The sequence below is a fragment of the Octopus sinensis genome, linkage group LG5, assembly GCF_006345805.1.
Source record: "Octopus sinensis linkage group LG5, ASM634580v1, whole genome shotgun sequence".
NCBI lineage: Eukaryota > Metazoa > Mollusca > Cephalopoda > Octopoda > Octopodidae > Octopus > Octopus sinensis.
In genome coordinates, this window is record NC_043001.1 from 27,468,579 (window position 1) to 27,490,887 (window position 22,309).

Sequence of the window (22,309 nt, forward strand, 5' to 3'; positions counted from 1 at the left end):
GCGTAAAGAATATAATAGAGTGTTATGTATCTGCTAACTCTGATGAGCATAAAGTTATATAACCGGATTGTTACCTAACACTCCATTGTATTCTTTATGTGAAACCATCAGCCATGATTTATATTTAATACTATACTTTTCAGATAATACGTGTATACACACACACATACAATGAATATGTATATGTATGCACATATCTGTATATGTAAGTCCATGTATCAATAGATACATGTATGCATACATATGTTAATACTTATATTTATGTATATATACTTGTTACAAAGAGTACTTCAAACCATTATTTAAGAATTTCCTTAAGTTCTAACCTTCAGAAGATATTCAATAAAAAATGATGTTAATATGAACTTATATGCTTTTGAGTGCATTTTATCCCACACACATTTTAAAACATGTTTAGAGATGATGTATTAACATCATAGGTTTTATTAGCATCCTGCCTCTTTAACTGGTAATTAATATCTTGATTCAGGGTCTTCCCCTACCCAGCCTCCTTTATAGACAGTTACTTTATATTTTAATTTATTCACAAATACATGTACATATAGTCATATAAATGCCTGTAAATGCCTATTAACATGCATCTAACATTGTCAAGAAATAAATAAGTTAAACTAAGTTTAATGGGTTGACTCTAAGAGCATAATAAAAATATTGAATATGACTTTTTAATAATGGAATGAGTCTGCATATTCAGTAGTAATATGACATTCTTTTGGAGAATTAATATACATCAGTATGACATACCCACCAATGTGTGTGTGTGTGTGTGTGTGTGTGTGTGTGTGTGTGTGTGCGCGTGTGTGTGTGTGTGTGTGTGTAAAGGTGGGTTACAGTAATTTTGAAGATTTGCTAGCCTTTGTCAGCAAAGGCTAGCAGGCTGAAATTATGAAGCATCTCTTCTTATAAAAGTTTAATAGGTATGTTTCCTATACAAAAAAAAGTATTCTTCAAAAAAGTCATTCTTCAATTTAATTTTTAATTGTTTTTTTGAAAATTAAACATAAAAATAAACATATATATGTGTGTGTGTGTGTATATATATATAAAAGAAATAATTGAGATTCATTTGAATTAGGTACTTAAGTTGAAGTACCAAGTCAGTGCGGTATTATCTGGACAACTCAAAGTAAGGTGAATAAAATCAAAATAAGCAACAGGATATCAAGACTTGATGTAGTACGACTGTTTCAAGCAGCTCCATTTAACTGAACAATGGAATCATTACATCAATTTAAATGTAGGGCTATCCTCAGTAGCACAAATAAATAAATAGAATTTTAATCAGTTGGACACTTTAACCCTTTCGTTACTATATTTCTGACCAAAATACACCCCTTATGTGTTTCAATTAATTTCTAACGTAATCATAAATTTAGTCTGGTTTCATTAAACAACAATAACTTTTTTATTTATCAATATATTAACATGAATTTTGGAAGATAATTTAATGAAATGTTCTCAACCAATTCTATACTATAATTTTTGTCACAAAGTGACTCTAATTGCAGGTAGATACAGGTAAATTCAACAAAATATAAAATTATTAAAATTTTGTTCAAACATCGCTATAGAAAATGGGTTATTAGCTAATATTCAATTGGGTATACAACAAAATTTTACGATAGAATTTGTTATTCTGGGTAACTTTCTGATACCCATAATAATATTTATGGCAAAATAGGCCTTAATTTCATTTAAGGTTGTGGGAAACCACAAACTATCGTTTCTTTCGCTTTGTTTACGTTTAGCGTAACGGTTCGTTTCCGCTGTAATGATTTCAAATAGGCTCATTCGAAAAAGTAAAAAGAAATAATTTAAGGCTTTACTCTTCTGGGAAAGTCTGTGGCTTGGTCCAGTTTCTTCAGAAAAATCACCGAAAGAAACAGTTTTTAAATTTTCACTCCATTCAGGTACCAATTCATTTTCTTTATCGCTGTCGGAGATCTCGAATTCACTGTTTTCACTTTCGGAAAATGAAACATCAGATTCATTATCAAATACCACATGCTTTTTTTTTTCAGTCATAGAGTTAGATTTATGATCTTCAGTAGAAAATCCTTTGAATTCTGACTCGCTGCTTGATATAATGAAATTCGTATCCATTTTTTTGTCAGAATTACAAATTTTGAAAACACAATAGGAACAAATTTCAGAAAAAAATCTCCCATAATTCACGGAATTAAAATTACACTTCGATTTTTGTACAAAACTGTAGTTGAACTGTTTACGAAGTATAATACGTGTTTTCACGAATGTACTAAAGAGATTTACTCTGATATTCTCATTTAAATATGAATAGGTAAATTCGGGCGGTTTGGGGCGGCTTGGTCACATTAACCAAAATTTTTTTCAGGCGGTTTCGGGCGGTTTGGTAACGAAAGGGTTAATATAATTATACTCAAACAATCACCCATTGTACCCCATGATAAAATTTCCTCTGTATTAACATCATAGGTTTTATTAGTGTCTTAACTGGTAATTAATATCTTGATTCGGTGTCTTCACCTACCCAACCTCCTTTATAGACAGTTACTTTATACTACTCTTAAAATCTTGACAATATTTATGACCATACTTAGCTATGAGCTGTCAACTCACTCCTGTCTTCCATTCTAAACATAAAAAGACAAATAAGTTAAAAATGAACCACAATCCTTAACAAGCTAAGACCCCCAACAAACGTCATGTAGTTCTTAGAAGTGTAGTGTATTCTTAGCTACCATAACGACAACATGGATTTCTTCTATCTTCTTGCTCTATTAGAGTATTTGAGTATAATTATATTAATGTGTCCAACTGATTAAAATACTATCTATTTATTTGTGCAGCTGAGGATAGCCCAACATTTAAATTGATGTAATGATTGCATTGTCCAATTAAATGGAGCTGCTTGAAACGGTTGTACTGCATCACTTCTTGATATCCTGTTGCTTATTTTGATTATATATATATATATAATATATATATATATATATATATATATACATGTGTTAATATTTTTCAAACATTGGCAAGTTCCAAAAATATTCTATATATTTGTACTTTTTGAGCAAGCCAAATTATATTACAAAGCTCTCAGAAATTTTGTTGTAAATCTATCATTGTGTTAGAGATCTTTTCAGTTCTTTTTACAGATACTTTTGGCAAACCTTTTACTCATCAGTCAACAGCCATTATTTCAAAACACTTGAGCTATTTGATATCTTCTGGACAAGTAAGTTAAAAATGCATAAGACTTTTACAACTGTTGTCGCGCCATCGAGCTGTACACCTTTGCAGCAATACCCACTCTATCAAATTTGCTGACAATTTATCTACCACTTAAATCTACTTTCTCTTTTCTTTCTTCCATTACTCTGCTGATTTACACTCAACAGATCCTGTACTCTTTTACTCTTTTATTTGTTTCAGTCATTTGACTGCGGCCATGCTGGAGCACTGCCTTTAAACACTTTTCTTGGTCATTTATTCTCCAAAGCAGTTCCTACCTAAAAAAAGTTTCTTCCTGATCAATGTTTGTCCACTAACCTGTAATAATTCAAGTTGAACATCATTAGCACTAACTTCACTCCGTTTTACCTACAGTATTATTTTAGCTGTGCTACAGAAGTATTCTCATATCTGCTAAGGCTCTAGGATGACTAAGTAACAAAGAAAAAAATTCCAGACAATTCATTAATATGTTTATGATCCATATTGTTGAATATTTAATTTAAGAAACAAAAAATTTTTCACCCAGTCAAGTTATCTTAATTCTTTTCATTAAAATATTGATTGAGACCAGGTATAATGTTACTTCAATATTATAATGGAAATGAAATAAAATGCAGTGAAAAATATGTAATGAAAAGATTAAAGCATAATAATTTAATTTTAATTAATTCTTAAATAAGCAAAACAATTGAAAATAACAATATATTTAAAATAACATGTAAAAACCATAAATTCATATTTATAATTTTTTTTTATTTTTAATCTTTTTTCTTTGAACAATTGTTAAAAGTAAAAGGAACATTTCCACTTGAAAGCGAAAGGTTTATATATATATCTTTATAACATACAACTAACATGTTAACACATTAACAACTTTCATAAAAATTGAAGTACAGAAAAATAAAATTAATAAAAAAAAAATGGGAGAAATTTGAGAGAAAATAGTGACAAGGGTCAGGGAAAGTAAAGCAATTTGAAGAAAGAGAAATGGAAATTTTGATAAACAAAACAAATAAATAGTATTTTAGAATTTGTTCATATCACATCTACTATAAAGATAGAAGTTACTGAATACAGAATGAGAGGAAACAAAAGAAAGATAGTTAAGATGTGAGAGCAGAAGAAAAATGAGAAAAGAGGTAGGGATAAGAAAGAGAGAAAAAAACAACAAATTGTTTATATGGGAGCTGAAATAAATGAATCCATTGGATAGAAGTTACAGAAGACAGAATTAGTTTTAAAACGTTTTTTTTTTTTTTAACACCCTACATAATAATTTAATAAAATTCCTTTTCTTCTTTTCCTTCTTCCACAAAACGATATAATGTCAAAGCAAGAAGTTGTTCTGATGCCAGATTGATAAACATTGTCAAAATCACAGTTGTGGTGCCAAGCCTGTAGCTTTGCCATAGCTGATCCAGTTAATAAGATACAATCAGAAAAATTTTGATGGAAGAAAATCAGTTTTTACAGAGTCCTGAAAGAACATAAAAGAATATTGGTTTGTCCATGTTCCTTAGTTATAATCTGTGAATTCTTGAATAACTGATCACCTTTAACTGTTTTTAGCGGTTTTATTCTCTTGCTGCTCTTATGTGATGAGAACTGGCTGGAATGTGTGTTATTGCTTTCAAGTGTTAACTATGATGGTGGTGGTGGTAGTGATAATGATGAGGATGAAAATAACAATGATATTAGTGGCTCTCGTTGCTGAAGTGGTCGTGAGAATAGTATTAGTTATAATTAATCAGAGTCAATCCTGAAATGAAAACAACAGCACACAGTTTAACCAAAGTAGAAAAATAATACTGGGTAATAAATTAGGAGGAAGATATTAACAGAAAGAAATATAAATGTAGGGAACACAGAATATTATTTGTACAAAACATGCCACTGTACAGGCATCAGCAGAACACACAAGCAAGCGACATAGAATTTGTATGTGAGGACTATTTGTATGCGTGGGAGAGGCTAATATTGAAATTTATGAAAGTTGATTAGTAAATTACTTTCTATAATTGCTTAAAAATATTAATAATGAAATTATTGTATACAGTGCTCAGGTGCACCACAACTTGTCAAAAGTGCATATAAAGTATATGCAGTAATGTAAAAATGTCTGGAAAGCGATCAGTGTATGAGTCAGATACATGCTTGCGTGTGTATGGAGGGGGAAAAATCAGGTGTAGTGTTGGTGAATCTCAGGAAGCATGGACGTTTTGAAGGATGCAGTGCTCCGACAACTAACAACTGATGCTGGCAGTCTGTTCCATACTTCAGCAACTCAAGATAGCATGTCACTAAATTGAAGAGAGTTTGTTATATTCAGATTGATGTTACCCTTCAACAATAAATCTGTCATCCAGCATGAAAGATTCCTACATAATTGCAAATTTTTTTGAAATTCCTGATTAAATTTTAGATGAACCATCCCACAAAAAACACTATTAAAATATATTGTTTATTGAAACTTAATCCTTTAGTTAGGTCACTATTTATGTTATTGGTTATTTTCAAACTTCAAATCACCAATAGGATATCTTGATAGATATTATTCTTAAGTGAGGCAGATTAACACAAGCTGATACTTCATTAGAACATAATATAATTCTTGTAACATTTTCAAACCATTATCAATAGTCTGATTATCAAAAGTTCTAATCATTCAACCAAGTAATAAGTAAGGTCCAAAGACACTAGTGATGGTCCATGTCAGCAGCTAGTGAGTAGAAACAGACCAAAGTGCAACAGAAATAGTTTAAGATTTGGGACAATATCCTTCTGTGGAGGATGATATTTTCTGATAATAGATTTTTCTTCTTTCTTACAATAAACCAATTCATTCTATTTTTGAACTGTTTATGATTCCCCAACAGCTGACGTTAATGAAAATAGTTACTGAAAAATAATTATATGTATTTTTTGGAAGACTGGAAGTTGCAAAATCAAATTAAAATAATTTCTATTTGCTAATTAATTTTTACAGTAGTCTTATGATATACTAGCCACATAAAATTATATTCAGGAAGAAGTACAACTTAAATATGTATTTTTGTCATAGTCTCCACTCACAATACTTATTTATCCAACCAAAATAATTGCCACCAACACAAATTATTACTAGTTTATTCAGAATTAAGATTTTATTTACTATATAAGCAAGTCTAGAACTCTGCATTGCAAACTAACAAATTCCTGGCTATTACTGTTGCTAATTACTGCAGCAAGTTGTTGCTATCTCTTGGGTACGAGTTTACAGAGAAATTGTACAGGTTTTGTAACCTGTACAATACTGTGCAGGTTACAAAGCATAAACCACCTATCACGAGGCAGGTTGTCTGTTATCCCATGGAATTGGAGATCTGCTTTCTATATAAAAACAATTACTGCAGCCAAAATCAACCAATCAATAAATTAAAAAAGATGAATAACTAAAATCTTACTATCTATGCTAACATAAACAATTATGAAAAAAAACAACCTTTTTTAATAGGTAGAATTTAACAAATGTTTATATAAATATTATTATAGAACTAGATAAAGACAGTGAACCTATGACATGCATATCAGCAGAGACATGCAGCAAGTTTTTAGAGAACCAGTTTCCCTAATAATATATGTTATAAAAAGTTCACTAAATTATACATAGAGTTTTAAAAGTTTAAAATAGCAGTCCTTAAAAAAAATTCACATTAGATGGGATGTGGGTAGATATCTAATAACACTATACTTAAATTACAACCCATAAATTGAAAAGTTGCAACCCATCGTAGGCTGCTAACACAATATAACAAGTGTATGACTTTAGCTCTTCTTTTCCTTCAATTCTTTCATTCTTATTTTCTAAATGAACAATTAATAAAATAAATACTAAAAAAATTAAATTATCACAAAAGTGAAGTGGACGAAATTTCCAGATTAGTGGGCAGAACAAATTATGAGCTAGATAAGATTGATAAACTTCTTTGTATATTGTGTGATGAGGCTGCTGTGAATAGAACTAGGAATGTAAAAAGCACTTTTACAACCAGCGCCAGTTACTCCTAAGAAAAAAAAAACTATTGAAGACCACAAAGCATACATATCCCAACAGCTAAAGTGGAAACAACAGAATTTATTTAAGTTCCCAACAAGAATTTATCATTTACAAGCTGCAAGTTTTAATATTTCATATATTATTGTTGATAATGGAAAATCACTAAGTGATGGTGGCAATTTTTAATGAGGCTTCTGTTAAAAATGCCCCATTTTTATCTAATGGCTTTCATAATAATAAGAACACCATTATAAGTATGTGATTTAGAAATGATGTTAAAAACAAATTTATGAAAACAAGTGTTAACATAGAAAATCAAGTTCAAAAATAATTAAATACCTACAGTTATTTTTTATTTGTCTTGAGACCTGATAAGACCATTGATATCAACTTGACTTGCTAATATTGTACAATATTTTCTCCTATTCATTAAGACTTGATTAAGTAATAGTTTGCATCATAGTTGTTAATATGTTTCATGAAAAACAAATAGTTTTGTTTACAACTGATATCCCTACTACAGTAAGCTGAAAACTGGTATTGTAGGGCAATTTACAAAATTTGTTGGTCATTTCCTTGTTTATTTTCAGTGTATTATACCTCTGGAAGCACTGTGTGCAGGAAGTAAGCTTTAAAGATTTTCATAATGTGATTGATGAGGTGTGACAAAAATAGCCAATTTGACAGCGACCAGGATTTTACATAAACAACAATATAATTTACCTTTAAATGAAATTGATTCAGTTTAATAATGTGCATGATAGTTCAGGCATAGTCAAATACTTAAATGATTTGTTGAATGTTTAAGTGAAATAAGACTATTGTTATTTAAACAAAAACATGGAGCATGATTTTCCTAAGTTAAATTATTTTGCTTGACTCAGTAAACTTAGTTTTTTCATGGATTTATTTACTGCATTTGAATGAATTTAAAATTAAACTTCCAAGTTTTAGGAAATCTGTTGATGTGCTGTTTGGCTTGATTAAGAGTTTTGAGAGTAAACTCAACATATTACACAGTGAATCAGAAAATAAAAGTTTTAAGTGCTTTGCAAGGGCAAAGAAAGTTTTTGAAGAAACTATTTATAAACATTTCGAACACTATGCAAAACAGTTTAAAGAAGTTCAAAAGGTTGTGACTGTACAGATCTCTTCAAGATTTGTACAGCTCAGAGAATTAGGAAAAATAAAATATTTATAAAATATTTTGAAGCAGCAGATTTCATGGATCTGAAGTTAGCTCTATTTGACATGGACGTTTTCATTCTGTGTACAAACAATTACTCAAAAATATTTTTGTGTATTAACATAAAATCAACAACTGGGAAATAAAACTTCTAGCAGGCAGAATTTAACTTATAAATATTTATCAAAAGTTTGCCAACACTAAACAAGTGTATATTTGAAAAACATACACATATATATACACATACATACATACATACATATATATATATATACACATACATATATATGTATATAAAGCAAGAGGGGAGGAAGAGATAAAGAGAGAGAGGGGAGAAAGAGAGAGAGAGAGAGAGAGAGTTGCTACTATTGTTTTTCTCTCAGAGAGTCAAAATTTCAATTCACAGTTAAGAAGGACAAAACATTCCAATTTTCTATTTCCCTCTTCTCCCAAAATCTCTGATTCATTCTTAACAAATTTAAACTTATTTCTCCCAAATGCATTTGCCAAAAATCAAAATATTTACAGAGTTTGAGTTACATACAGACATTTTTGAAACAATGTGTTATCTGCTAGTGATCTTTATATATATATTACCATGGCATAGAATTGAAACAACATACTTGCATGCTGGCAAATGGGTATGACTATAAACTGCACCTCTTGGCCAGTATTGTTCTCAGGCCAGCTCTGACTCAGAGTAACAGCACCTGTTGAGATCCCAGCTATATATATTTATGTATAACTGGGATCCCAGCACATGCTACATATATACATATATGCAAGTTTAAAATGATTAACAATATAATTAATAATGCAGTTGAGGAAGTATAAATGTGAAGATAGCCTGAAACTTTTCTTTCTTTCTCTCTCTCTCTCTCTCTCTCTCACACACACACACACATGCCAAGTCCAATAAATCCCACAGAAGACTTTGTTTATATACTACATATATCAGGGGCATGTCAGCTGCATGGAATTGATCACTCACCAAACTATGTCCAGGGCAAGATTTGAACTGGACATTGCATGCTCACAAAACAGTCATTATTTTTCACCTGTAGTTAACACTCATAGCAATAAATTCTTGTTTTGTGGCACCTATCAAAAGCTTGGAGACCTGGGCCAATTGAATGTTAAGGATCTTGGCTGTAGAAACTGCACAGTGCTAGTAACAGTATATAAATACCATCACCATATCACTCCATAGTCACACACACAAGCATCTATTTTCTATATTCTAAAATAGATTATAAATATATATGTATGCATATATGTTATTAATCCCTTAATTACTAATTTATTTGGACAAAATTTAACCTTCAAATTTTCCACATTAGTGATCTAAAAGTAAAAGTATTACTTTATTGAAGACCATTGAGTACAATCACTTAATTTTCTCATACAAGCAGTAACTTTTAGTTTTTCGCTAATAATTTCTTCTGATACAGATCCTGGTATGTTGCCAAATACAGAGGAATGAAATAAACAAGGGTGGTAGAGATGTGCAATTAATTATTTTTATGAGATATAAATAAAAGATATTTTCGATTCAAGCCCCTCTTCATGCCAAATATTATAGATTTGTGATGTTTAATCAGTATTATTAAATGATAGCTTCGATTAGGAGGATATTATCTCTATGAAGAAAAACAGCAATACATAATGAGTTTGATTCTATGTAAGTTTAAAATATTTCTTTGTTTCCATTTTCATATAGGTGCAGGTGTGGCTGTGGTTAAAAAGTTTGCTTCCCAACCATATGGTTTTAGGTTCAGTCCCATTGTGTGGCATTTTGGACAAGTATCTTCTACATAGACCCAAGCCAACCACAGCTTTGTGCACAGATTTGATAGATGGAAACTGTGAAGAAGCCTGTTGCATATATGTGTGTGTGTGTGTGTGTGTGTTTGAGTCTCCTTGTCTTGACGTTGCTTAATGCCTGGCCATGGAGAAATATTAGCTTGCTTGGAAACATGTGATGATTAATGGCAGGAAGGGTATCTAGCTGTAGAAAAATCTACCTAAAAAAACTCCATTTGGCCCAAGCAAGTATGGAAAAGTAGGCATTAAAATGATGGTGATGATGTATTAACCCAACTTTATGAATAGAGATACATTTAGTTACACAATTATTGCTGTTAACATATGCAACTAGTGGGGATTTTTTTAATGATTCTTCAGATAGTAAAGGTGAGGGGTGGAGGTGAGCAATAAGTTTGTTGCCAACCAAGTTTACAACCCATTTCTGTTTCCTAACAGAAGATTTACATCCCTTAAAGGCAAAGACATAAAAGTTATACAACCTCATTTTCCATCTACAGTGTCATACTTAATGATATATGCACACAGTTGGTAAACCTATTCTAGTGCTATTTATCCTGAAATAACATTCGCTCAGAGTAAAAGGTAGACTGTAGGACGCATTTGTATGAACAGCCATGGTACATGGCAGTGAAACATGGGCCGTGACTGCTGAGGACATGCGTAAGCTTACAAGGAATGAAGCCAGTATGCTCCGATGGATGTGTAATGTCAGTGTGCAGACTCGACAGTGTAAGTACCTTGAGAGAAAAGTTGGACCTAAGAATCATCAGATGTGATGTGCAAGAGAGACGACTGCACTGGTATGGTCATGTGGCGAGAATGGATGAGAATGGATGCTATTTATCCTGAAATAACATTTCTTATGGACATGCTGAGTTAAAACACAATAAATAACAGAGGGACATGAAAATTTGTCTTAACAGTGGCCAGAGAGAATGCGAGATGAATTTTAGCCTTTTCAGTGTTGTGTAGCCAGCCATATAAAGATAATTTCATATGTGATTTTATTTATTAATAATATTTTAAAGAAAATGGAAATCTCAAATACAGAATAACTGTGAAAGTAGCTTAGAAGATTGAATAAATACCCTTAGAAGACAGGAAAAAAGTGGCCAGCAAGCCACTACAGAAAACTGAACCCTGTACCTCTTAAATTCCAGCTTTCTGGTCACTTTTTTCCATCTTCTAAGAGTATTTATCTGATCTTCTAAGCTGTTTTCACAGCTGTTCCCCATTTGAGATTTCCTTTATTTTCTGTAAAATACCAACTCATTCAGCACTTCAAAGTTTGTTTCCAAAAATATCTTAAAACTTTATTTGAAAAATAATTTGTTTAAATATTGTAGATATATGATTAGTTTTATTCCTAATTTCAACTTGTGGAAAGTAACTGGTGTTAAAACACATTTACGAACAAATCACTTTGTTTCAGTTTGTTGGCAATTAACATATTTAATCTCTAATTGGTAATTTATTGGTTACTAATATATTTACATTTAATTTTCATTTCCTATGCAATTGAATGAACAGTCTTATATATTTGGCAAATGCCCATAATGCTATGATTTACAGATAAGGTCAGAATAATACAGAAATATGTGAGGAGTTGTCTCTTGTACACACTATAAAAATGAAAATAAAATTAGTCATTAACCAAACAATGTATTTTTCTCACTGCATATTTATTTCCAGTAGGATTTTTAATGTTCCATCTATTAAAAATGCTAACATCGAGTTAGAGTTAAAATTTCTAACACAAAGTATATTTGACATATATTTCTGCTACTATTTCTACTTTTTATAATGTGTTATCATTTATGATAGTGTAAATATTTATAATGATATTATTTATTTTGCTTCTGTTGAAGGGCCGAGGATGGCAGAACCAATAAAACACTGAACAGAATTCCTTGCATTATTTAACATCCTTTCATGTTCCATATTCAAATCCTGCTGTGATTGAATCTACTTTTTAACTTAATCAATACAGAATCACTTTTAGCAATTGGTGCTTCTTTGTTGTATCTTTCTTATATGAAATGGTGGTGTATTGCACAAGTTTTAGAGAAAACAGCTTTTCTAACTTCTCCGTCATCATATAAAGTAATAAATTTCAAAAATACACATTCAGGAGTTCTTACACACAGTCATAACATTCATACTTATTCACAGATATATATATATATATATATATATATATATATATAAAGCTGAAGTTGTCTATGTGTGGCAGGTTTGCTAGCCTTCAACTAACACTATCTCCTCCAAGACCCTGCGGCGCAAGTTAACCAAAATTGAGAGTATGATAGAAGAAGGCTTGCTCTTCATTCCGTAGAAGATAAAATTTGAATTGGACCATGTTAAGACCAAAAATTATTTACATCAAAGAGGTGCTTTTTTTTCTATGAAAATCTGGGTTTTTTTACGATTTTTGACTGCTGTGTCGCCATTTTTTGGTGTATTTCAACCAGAAAAATGTTCACTTAAAGAGAATAACAAGCTACATAATGCAAACCTTTTACTTTTCAAAAATTCCAATTCTAAAGGGTCAAAACAAACCCGAGCAACGCCAGGTGATACTGCTAGTATATATATATATATACAACTCTACAACCAAAAAAATATATATCTATATGAGAACTATTAACACACTGACTAAAGTTGATAAATTGATTATCTACTATGAACTGTCAACTAATGGATGGTAATTCTAATGACTTTTTAGCACACAAACAGAAAATATGACTAAGGGCAATTTGATGACCAATGTGATAGAGTACATACATTGAAAGCTACATAGATCCATTCATGTGAAAGTTATTTTTAGGTAACTTTGAGTGGATAATTGATGAGGAATATGAAACTCAAGGACAAAAATTACATTTGACATTCATGAGTCAATTTCTGTGACAGTAAAAGCTTAAGTAGTGAAATAAACAGTGGTGGTGGCAAGGATATTGTCACACTGATGATGGAAGTGCTGCTCAAAAGGTATTCAGAGGATGACACATTCTCTTATTCTTTTACTTGTTTCGGTCATAAGATGGTGGTCATGCTGGGGTACTGCCTTGAAGAATTGAAGAATTCTAGTTGAATGAATCTTCCCCATACTGTTTTTTTTTTAAGTCTGGTACTTGTTCTATCATTTCTTTTGCTGAACTGCAAAGTTATGGGGAACATAAACACACTGACACTGACTGTCAAGTGGTGAGGGGAGGGGACAGACACAGATACAAAGACATGTGAGCAAGCACATACACACACATATACGGCAGGATTCTTTTAGTTTCCATCTATAAAATCTACTCACAAGACTTTGGTTAGCCAGAGGATATAATAAAAGACACTTGCCCAGTGTGCCACACAATGGGACAGAACCTGAAACCATGTGGCTGGGAAGCAAACTTCTTAGCACACAACCTCTATTTTCTTCTTAAATATAAGAATATTAATACAAGTACTTCTATATCACAATTATTGTAACCTTCATCTTCTAATACAAAAGAAAATTCCTGAAAAATTATAAATGTCGTTTTTAAAAAATCCTTTATGACAAATATATTATCAGTTTTATTACACACTCCTCATGCTGAGGACACGTGCATGAAGCACATTGAACAGAATACTCTACAATATCGAGATTAGCACCTAACTGTTATGAGTTCAAATTCCACTTAGGTTCATTTTGCTTTTTTTTTCCTTCAAAGATTTTAAACTAAGCTTAATAAAATATATCATCAATATCTATTTTGGTTATTCTCAGCCAAAATAAATCATTATTAGTTTCTATTTTTACATACGAGATGTGAAAGATAGATCAAAATTTGTATTTCTTATGTTCCAAATAAAAGAAAAATGTATAATATCTTTTGGAAAATATGCATACAAATATTCAAGATTAATGACTACTGCACTATTGCTATTCTCGAGAACTTGTCTATGTATATACACGTTAGTAATATACACATTGGTAACCAGCCAAGATCTTTTTCAGAAGCAACAGTGGATCGTAGCTATCCTAATTCCAGAATGCACCATGGCAAATAAAGAAAAAGAAAAAGAAGAAGAATTAAATGGATACAAACTATCTTCTCTACTTATTAATAAAAGGAGTTAGGGACGGGATCATTCAAAAAGATTCACAAATATTTTGGATGGGGAGGGGGTGTTGATATGCGTCAGTTTGAGAACCACTATTATGGTGGATTTATTTGTTTCTATTCTTTACTGGTCCTTTTGTGGCACAGAGTAAAGTAGACCTTGCCGTCCAATCAAGAAAACACTAGTAAATGATCCACAAGCACTCAGGCAAACTGAGTCTTTAACTTATTCCATTTGCCAAAAAGGCTTGCAAGGCACCAGCAGGCCTTAAGAGACACATTCATGTCCATAGAACATGATTACCATTTTATTTTACTGAACCCTCATTTGTCGTTCACAATGAGAGAATCCCTAACACACACACACACACAGTAATGTAGCTACATGTGTGTTGATTGTGATTTCTTTTCCTTCTTTGAACTTTTCCCTTTCATCTTTCCGACGAAGAGCTATGCTCAAAACATCAAATTCTCTCCTTTCAATAAGCATCAAGCTAATACATTTCTTATGCACGTCATTATGGTATCCGTTCTTATTCGTTTATTTGAATTGATTATATAAATATATAAATTTGAGCTAAGAAATGTTCTGTTTACAATGTTATATTTCAATTTGTACAGTAAATGAATTAACTAAAATGTTGTTTTAGTAAATTCATTTGCGTTACACACTGGAATATAATATTGTAAACTATAACAAACGTTCGTTCATTCATTTACATAAATAACTTATTGTAATATTAACTAAAACGGTTTTATAAATCAAGGGACATAACTTGCACATTGAATACAAAATAGCTCAGGGAACATCAAAGCTGTATGAAATAATGTGCTGAGTGATACTCTATGTTAGTTCAATGACCATATAGTTGCTCATGTTACCGTTGTCTACATTCTATTGGAGTTGTCTCTCTTGCCCTTTGTGATCAGAATTGATCAGTTAAGTGAACTGTATAGTGACAACTCAACAGTTGTAGGTTATTTTGAGAGGAACAAATAGAATATAAGAAAATGAGATATATATCTTCCAAAGGTATTAAGTGATTGAGATTATGTGCTGAATCAAGAGATGCAGCACAAAGTTTTGTCAGTGAACAGTTCATGGTTTCAAAGTGACGAAAATATTTTGACACAAATTAAATTTACATGTTGAAGTGAATCTAATGGTTTTTTTGTGTGTTCTTAAATGGCTTACAAACATCTTCAATGCTGCAACATTAAGAATAAGAAATGGAATTGCTTCAGAATATGAAATGTGAGACTTTGATTCAAGAACAAACAACTGTACATACAGGATTCAAAATGATTAAACATTATAGGTGCAAGGAGAAGCAGAAGAAAGCCTAGAATAAATTAATAGATTAATGAATTAATCAAGTTCTTTGACCAGAATCTAGGTTTGAAAATGGCCTAGATTATATATATATATAATGAAATTATTGTATACAGTGCACCACAACTTGTCAAAAGTGCATATAAAGTATATGCAGTAATGTACAAATGTCTGGAAAGCGAACAGTGTATGAGTCAGATACATGCTTGTGTGTGTATGGAGGGGGGAAAATCAGATGTAGTGTTGGCGAATCTCAGGAAGCATGGAAGTTTCGAAGGATGCAGTGCTCCGACAACTAACAACTGATGCTGGCAGTCTGTTCCATGCTTCAACAAATCTTAGCGTGAAAAAATGTTTCTGAAAGTCATGGGAACTGTGCTGTTTTCTGACTTTGTAAACATGTCCACGGGTGTTAGACAGGTGCAATATAGAAATTTTAATTTCATATAACATAATTTTAAAAAAAACAATTATTTTCTAATGTATTGTTAAGAGAAACATAAACTGTAGTACTTGAGAAGGTTCAAGTGAACATTACAAGCCCAGACCCACAGTATAAAAAAAGTAAGTTATCAAATGCCCAAGCATAGAGAAGTGCATGACTGACAACCAAGATATGTTGATGTAATGATGAAAGTAATGTACTGAACCATAATATCATGACTTACTACATTATGTTAGAAAAGTGAAAAGGAATATTCATTTGTGTAAAGATCAATCCTGAACTAGAAAACAAATGAGACAACTCCAAAATTTTGATTAGAGTAATTAAAAATAGAACATAGGTAATGGATTCCTTGCATTCCTAACCTTTCTATGCAGATACGAGGTTGGTCAATTTGGGTCAAACATCAGCATTTGATCAGTATCCTACTCCTTTCCTTCCTTTTCAGTTTTTATTTTTTTTATTGTGGGGTGTATTGTCATAAGATTTAAAGCTTAAAATATGAATAACTATTTCGAAGTTAATTCTTTTAGGAAGACTTGGTTGTTACATTGTAGAAGCTCCCACCTTGGCTCAAACCAAAGTATGCTGATAGAGAAAAACAATATAAAGAAAAAAGCTTTAAAACAATATATCTCTCCAACTATTTTTTTTTCAGATGAGGTGAGTAAACAAGTGAAAAGTGGTGATGATGTATGTATTTGATAGTTACTTGAACAGTCAAGGGGTCATTGTTGATAAAAAAAAAGTTTGCAGAATGGAGTTTCAAAATGTTACAGACAGATTAAATTTCAATGGGGCTCAAGGGAAATTTAATTCATCAAATGATAGGGTTACAAGTAGAAATTTTTTCAGCTCATTAATTATAATGAGGGAAAGCTCTGAGGCTGTCACTGCACCATGAAATTATATTTGCAGGCTTTCAAACATACACGCACATATGTACACATAGACAAATATGTATGTATGTATGTATGTATGTATGTATGTATGTATGTATATGTATGTATGTATGTATGTATTTTTGTATGTATGTATGTATGTATTTTTGTATGTATGTATGTATGAATGTATATATGTTCGCATGTATGTATGTTACTTGAATATAAATATATAATACAAAGTATATTATATTTTTGGCATCCGTCACTCTCAAAGGACAACGGAACTATTCCACTGATGTCTACTTTTGGTGCAGGCCTGGGCAGGGTGGTGTGGATAACCAGTTATTGATCACACAACAGTTTTCTCTACTCTACAACACTGGTATGGCACAAAGAAAATGGAACTTAGAACCAGAGTTGGCACAGAAAATGCCATAATGACTCCAGTTCCAGATTCAACCTCATGGTTTACTCTTTTGTACTGGTAATAGTGTTTGGGTACGGCTGTTATGCAGCAGACTTTTTAAATCAGAGATGACTTTCTTTTAACTGGATTAGTGATCCAAATTTATTAATCTTACCTACCCAAAGAAGTATATAAACATCATGAATTAGCACACACAGATGCATGTGCATTGCGACTATATGCATGTGCATGTGTGTACATATTTGTACACACACACACATGCATTTACATTCACAGAACAACATCACAAACTACTATTTGATAAACATTCTTTCTGTAATGAGTTAGAGTCTCCTGCAAGTTTTCAGTATTTAAATAAAACTTATTAACAAGTTTTTAATTACTAATTAAAAGTCCTTTTCTGAAATCATAAAAATAGCAACTAAGCTATTGTGAGGTGAGCAGAGGTTAGTGTCATCAAACATTGTATTACAGAACATCTGTTGTCACTACTGTTATGTTATTATTGAGTTGTCTAATTAAGCATGTTTTATTTCAGTGATATGGAAGGAAATAACCTAACGAGAGTTTCAGAGCAACCTATGGTCTCTCACTAAATATATGAAATGCTCCAGACAGATCCATTATCATACTGAGCACTGAGTTATATAAAAATAGTTGGAAATAGGGAAGGTTTTTCTACAGAGTCACCCAGCTTGCTTCTTCACTATGTGGTCTCAGGTTCAATCCCACTGTGCAGTTCTTTGGCAAGTGAGTTCTACTTGCAGCCCCAGACCAACCAAAGTCTTGTGATTAGATTTAGTAGACAGAAACTGAAAGAAGCCCATTGTCACGTAAAAGCACCCACTACACTCTCAGAGTGGTTGGCGTTAGGAAGGGCATCCAGCTGTAGAAACTCTACCAGATTAGATTGGAGTCTGGTGCAGCCATCTGGTTCACCAGACCTCAGTCAAATTGTCCAACCCATGCTAGCATGGAAAGCAGATGTTAAACGATGATGATGTATGTATGTGTAAGGCAGCGAGGTGGCAGAATCGTTAGCATGTCAGGCAAAATGTTTAGCAGTATTTTGTCTGCTTTTATGCTCTGAGTTCAAATTCATCTTTACTTTTCATCCTTTTGGGGTTGATAAAACAAATACCAGTCAGCAATTAGGGCCAATGTAATCGACTTACTCCTAAGCTGATATTGCTGGTTTTGTGCCAAAAGTTTTAATCAATGTGTGTGTGTGTATGTGTGTATGTATGCATGTATTTATGTATTTATGTACATATGTATGGATGTAGGCAGATAGCTAGGTTGGTAGCTAAGTGTGTGTATATGTGAACCCTTGTTCCGACATCACATGATGGTTGCAAATGAGTATCACTATCAAACAAGTGAGGCTGTTGTTTGTTTCCTGTCCTTCATGAATGAAAATATCTGGTCAAGGGAAATAATACCCTGCCTACAAAAGGATGAGGGCTTGTGACAGGAAGGGCATCCAGCCATGAAAAAAAAAATCTCTGCCTCAACAAATTCTGTCTGACCCATGCAAACATGGAAAAAGTGGACACTAAATCAATAACGATGCGCTGGTGATAACGATGATGACAACAGCGCCAATGATCAGAATGGTGGTGGTGGAGGTGGTGATGATGATATATGGATGAAATATCTATAGCCTGAAAATTGACCTAGTCAATGATATGTGTCTATCTGTGGGGTTGTTTGTATGAATAACTATTGAAATAAAAATAAATTGGTCCTTATTTAGAGCAATTCATTCTTATGTCTTTGTATTTGTTTCCCAATGGGGCACTCTGTCTAAATATCATTTCAGCCTTTTCTCATTTTTTATTTAATATTTAATACTTCAAATCCCTATCGTCACAGAAAAATGTTCATTAAAAGGTATTAAAAAACAAAAGTATGTCAAATTACAAAGGGCAACAATGTTTGTTTCAATTCAGTACAGACATATGCATGCACACATAGACATATACAAACATAGACATGCTATACACACAAGCAATAGACATATTAATTGCTAATAAGTACAGATTATTATTATTATCATTATCATTATTATTAAGGCGGTGAGCTGGCAGAATCATTAGCACACTGGGTAAAATGCTTAGCGGTATTTTGTCTGCCACTATGTTCTGAGTTCAAATTCCGCCAAGGTCAACTTTGCCTTTCATCCTTTTGGGGTCGATTAAATAAGTACCAGTTATGCACTGGGGTCAATATAATCAACTTAATCCATGTGTCTGTCCTTGTTTGTCCTCTCTGTGTTTAGCTCCTTGTGGGTAGTAAAGAAATAGGTATTTTGTCTGCCACTATGTTCTGAGTTCAAATTCTGCCGAGGTCAACTTTGCCTTTTATCCTTTTGGGGCCAATAAAATAAGTACCAGTTGAACACCATGGGATCAATGTAATTGACTTAACCCCTTCCCCAAAATTGCTGCCCTTGTGACAAAATTTGAAACTATTATTATTATTATTGTTATCAATTATGGTTTCATTTCACTATAACTTTATTTCAGCTGCCTTAGTACTGGGCATCCTCTGGAGGCCAAGAGTAGGGAGGGCACTTTTGTTTTGCTATGCATGCTAAAATTATCACCACATTTGTTCCATTTTAGATGGAGAGTGCTTTCCCTAGTATATGGGCTGTACCCATCAAGGTTGTCTTTTGTAGTTCATGGAGACTGGAGTTACCAGGGAGTTGCTTAATATACTCCTCAGCTCCCTTCTTTATCATTCCCAATGCACCAATTATTACTGGTATTATCATAGTACTAAGGTTCCACATTTTTGTGATTTCAATTTGCAGATCTTTATAGTGAGAAAGTTTTTTGTATTTCTTTCTTTTGATCTTGTGGGACAGATATATCTGTTAACAGACAAGTTCCTCTGTTGCAGTCCTTGATCACAATGTCTGGTCGATTGGAATCAATTTTTCTGTCTGTTAGTATTGGGAAGTTCCAAAGGATGGTGATGCCCTCACCATTTACTACATCCACTGGATGGTGCCTGCACCACTTATCATAGAATTTAATTTTGTAGTATTTACAAGCATCCCAGTGGATGTACTGCCCTCGTCTGTCATGTCTTATGAGGTACTCCTTTTCAGTGAGGACTGGGCAGCCAAAAACAACATGATCAATTGTCTCTGTGAATATTCCGCAAATTCGGCACGAGGTGTCAGATCCATCATTAAGGACGTTTGCATGGTAGTTTCTGGTAGGTAAGCTCTGATCTTAAGCTTGTATGAATGTATGTTTTTTATTATTGTTGTTGTTGTTGTTGTTGTTGTTGTTATTGTTGTTGTTATTAAGGCAGTGAGCTGGCAGAATCATTAGCGTGCTGCATGAAATGCTTATCAATATTTCGTCTGTCTTTACGTTTTGAGTTCAAATTCTGCCAAGGTCGACTTTGCCTTTCATCCTTTCGGGGTTGATGAATTAAATACCAGTGAAACACTGGGGTTGATATAATCGACTAGTCCCTTCCGCCAAAATTTCAAGCCTTGTATCTTTAGTAGAGAGGATTATTATTATTATTTTATGTTTGACTTTTGCTTTACATTTGTACAAGTTGGCTCCAAGTCTCACTCAGAGACCTCCAGAGACAAGTTGGAAGTTCATGTTGGTGCTATGCCTAGGGTGCCATAGTGTTGTTCTAGAGACAATTTAGGAAACCATAAGAAAATTAAGTGTTTGTTTTTAAACTTGAGATTACTTAGAAAGTATTTTGCATAGGATATGGGCATTTCCCATGAGCACTGTCTTTTGAATTTCTGCCATTTTGGGGTTTCCTGATATCTGAGCTAGGTAGCAACCAGCCCCATTTGCTATACTGATCACTCCTACAACTATCCCTCACTCACACTCTCTATTACCAGTGAATACTCTCTGCCATTACTGTCTCTTGTTACACTCAGCCATTACTCTTCTTTGCACTGTCACTCCCTTACTCCTCCTCTTCCACACTGTCATCCGAATCATTGTATTTCCCCACTTCATATTTTTTATTCTTTGTCTCAGACATCCTAGTTCATCTTCAGCAATTGCCTTCTCTTCTCACTTTCTAGGTCATATTGTCCTGAACAGAGTCAACATAAAATAGTAGGGACCCTTTTGTCCTGCAGAGTACTAGGCAACCTTACTATTGCTTGTGTCTGAGTAAAACATCCCCGGTACATTCTGTAAAGTGGGTGCTGTTAGAAGATGTATCTAGTTATAGAAATCATAGGTGAGATGTGGTTCCTCGACCTGTCTATGAAGGCAGTAACTTGTTCAACACATGCCAGCATGGAAAAGGCATGTGCATACAGACACACACACACACACACACATTTACATACACATGTATGTTCACTGTTACACCACACCTACTTTGCAACCACTAAGCCCCCATCTACAAGAAGAATAGAAAATATCAATAAAGTTTTGGCAAACAAAAAAGAATAAAATTACAGTCTGACAAAGGCAAGTGAGTTGAAACCTCAATGCCTCTGTTAATGTTTTCCATTTAAAAGCAAGATGTAATTCTCTACTGGAATATATTGGGTGATCCTTCCATTAACGTTTGGCTGTGTTTGTTCACAACAATACTTAAAACAAACATTTGTATACATTGGTATATACATACTGCACGTGCACACACACACACACACACACACATTTGTGCACACATATATGCATATGTATGTGTGTGCACTCAGCAATTTAAATTAATGCTTATTTAAATTGTATAAAATAAAAATGACAATCAAAAAATAAAATCAACTTGAATACTGGCATACATTATTGATAGGAGAAATGATTGAACATAATAATTTCTAATTATT

The 22,309-nt window shown here is 32.7% G+C and overlaps 1 protein-coding gene and 1 long non-coding RNA gene across 6 annotated transcripts in view; both read right to left on the reverse strand.

Moving 5' to 3' along the window:
- Positions 1-22,309, reverse strand: part of LOC115211601 (N-alpha-acetyltransferase 60) — a 147,424-nt gene that overhangs the window by 7,292 nt on the left and 117,823 nt on the right. For 3 of the 5 annotated variants that reach the window (XR_004999352.1, XM_029780179.2, XM_029780178.2), the window contains one exon: positions 4,425-4,993. The exons of the other annotated variants lie outside the window; for them this stretch is intronic. Coding sequence is in view for 2 of the 3 variants with exons in the window: in XM_029780178.2 (XP_029636038.1) it covers positions 4,968-4,993 (26 nt within the window). In the remaining variant the exon portion in view is untranslated. Of the gene's footprint in view, positions 1-4,424; positions 4,994-22,309 lie in introns of those variants that run through there. 5 annotated transcript variants of the gene reach the window in all.
- LOC118763601 lies at positions 6,088-22,303 on the reverse strand. Its single transcript, XR_004999353.1, has 2 exons — positions 22,116-22,303; positions 6,088-9,682 (listed from the first exon to the last, which is right to left on the reverse strand). It is a non-coding gene; the product is annotated as an uncharacterized LOC118763601 (long non-coding RNA).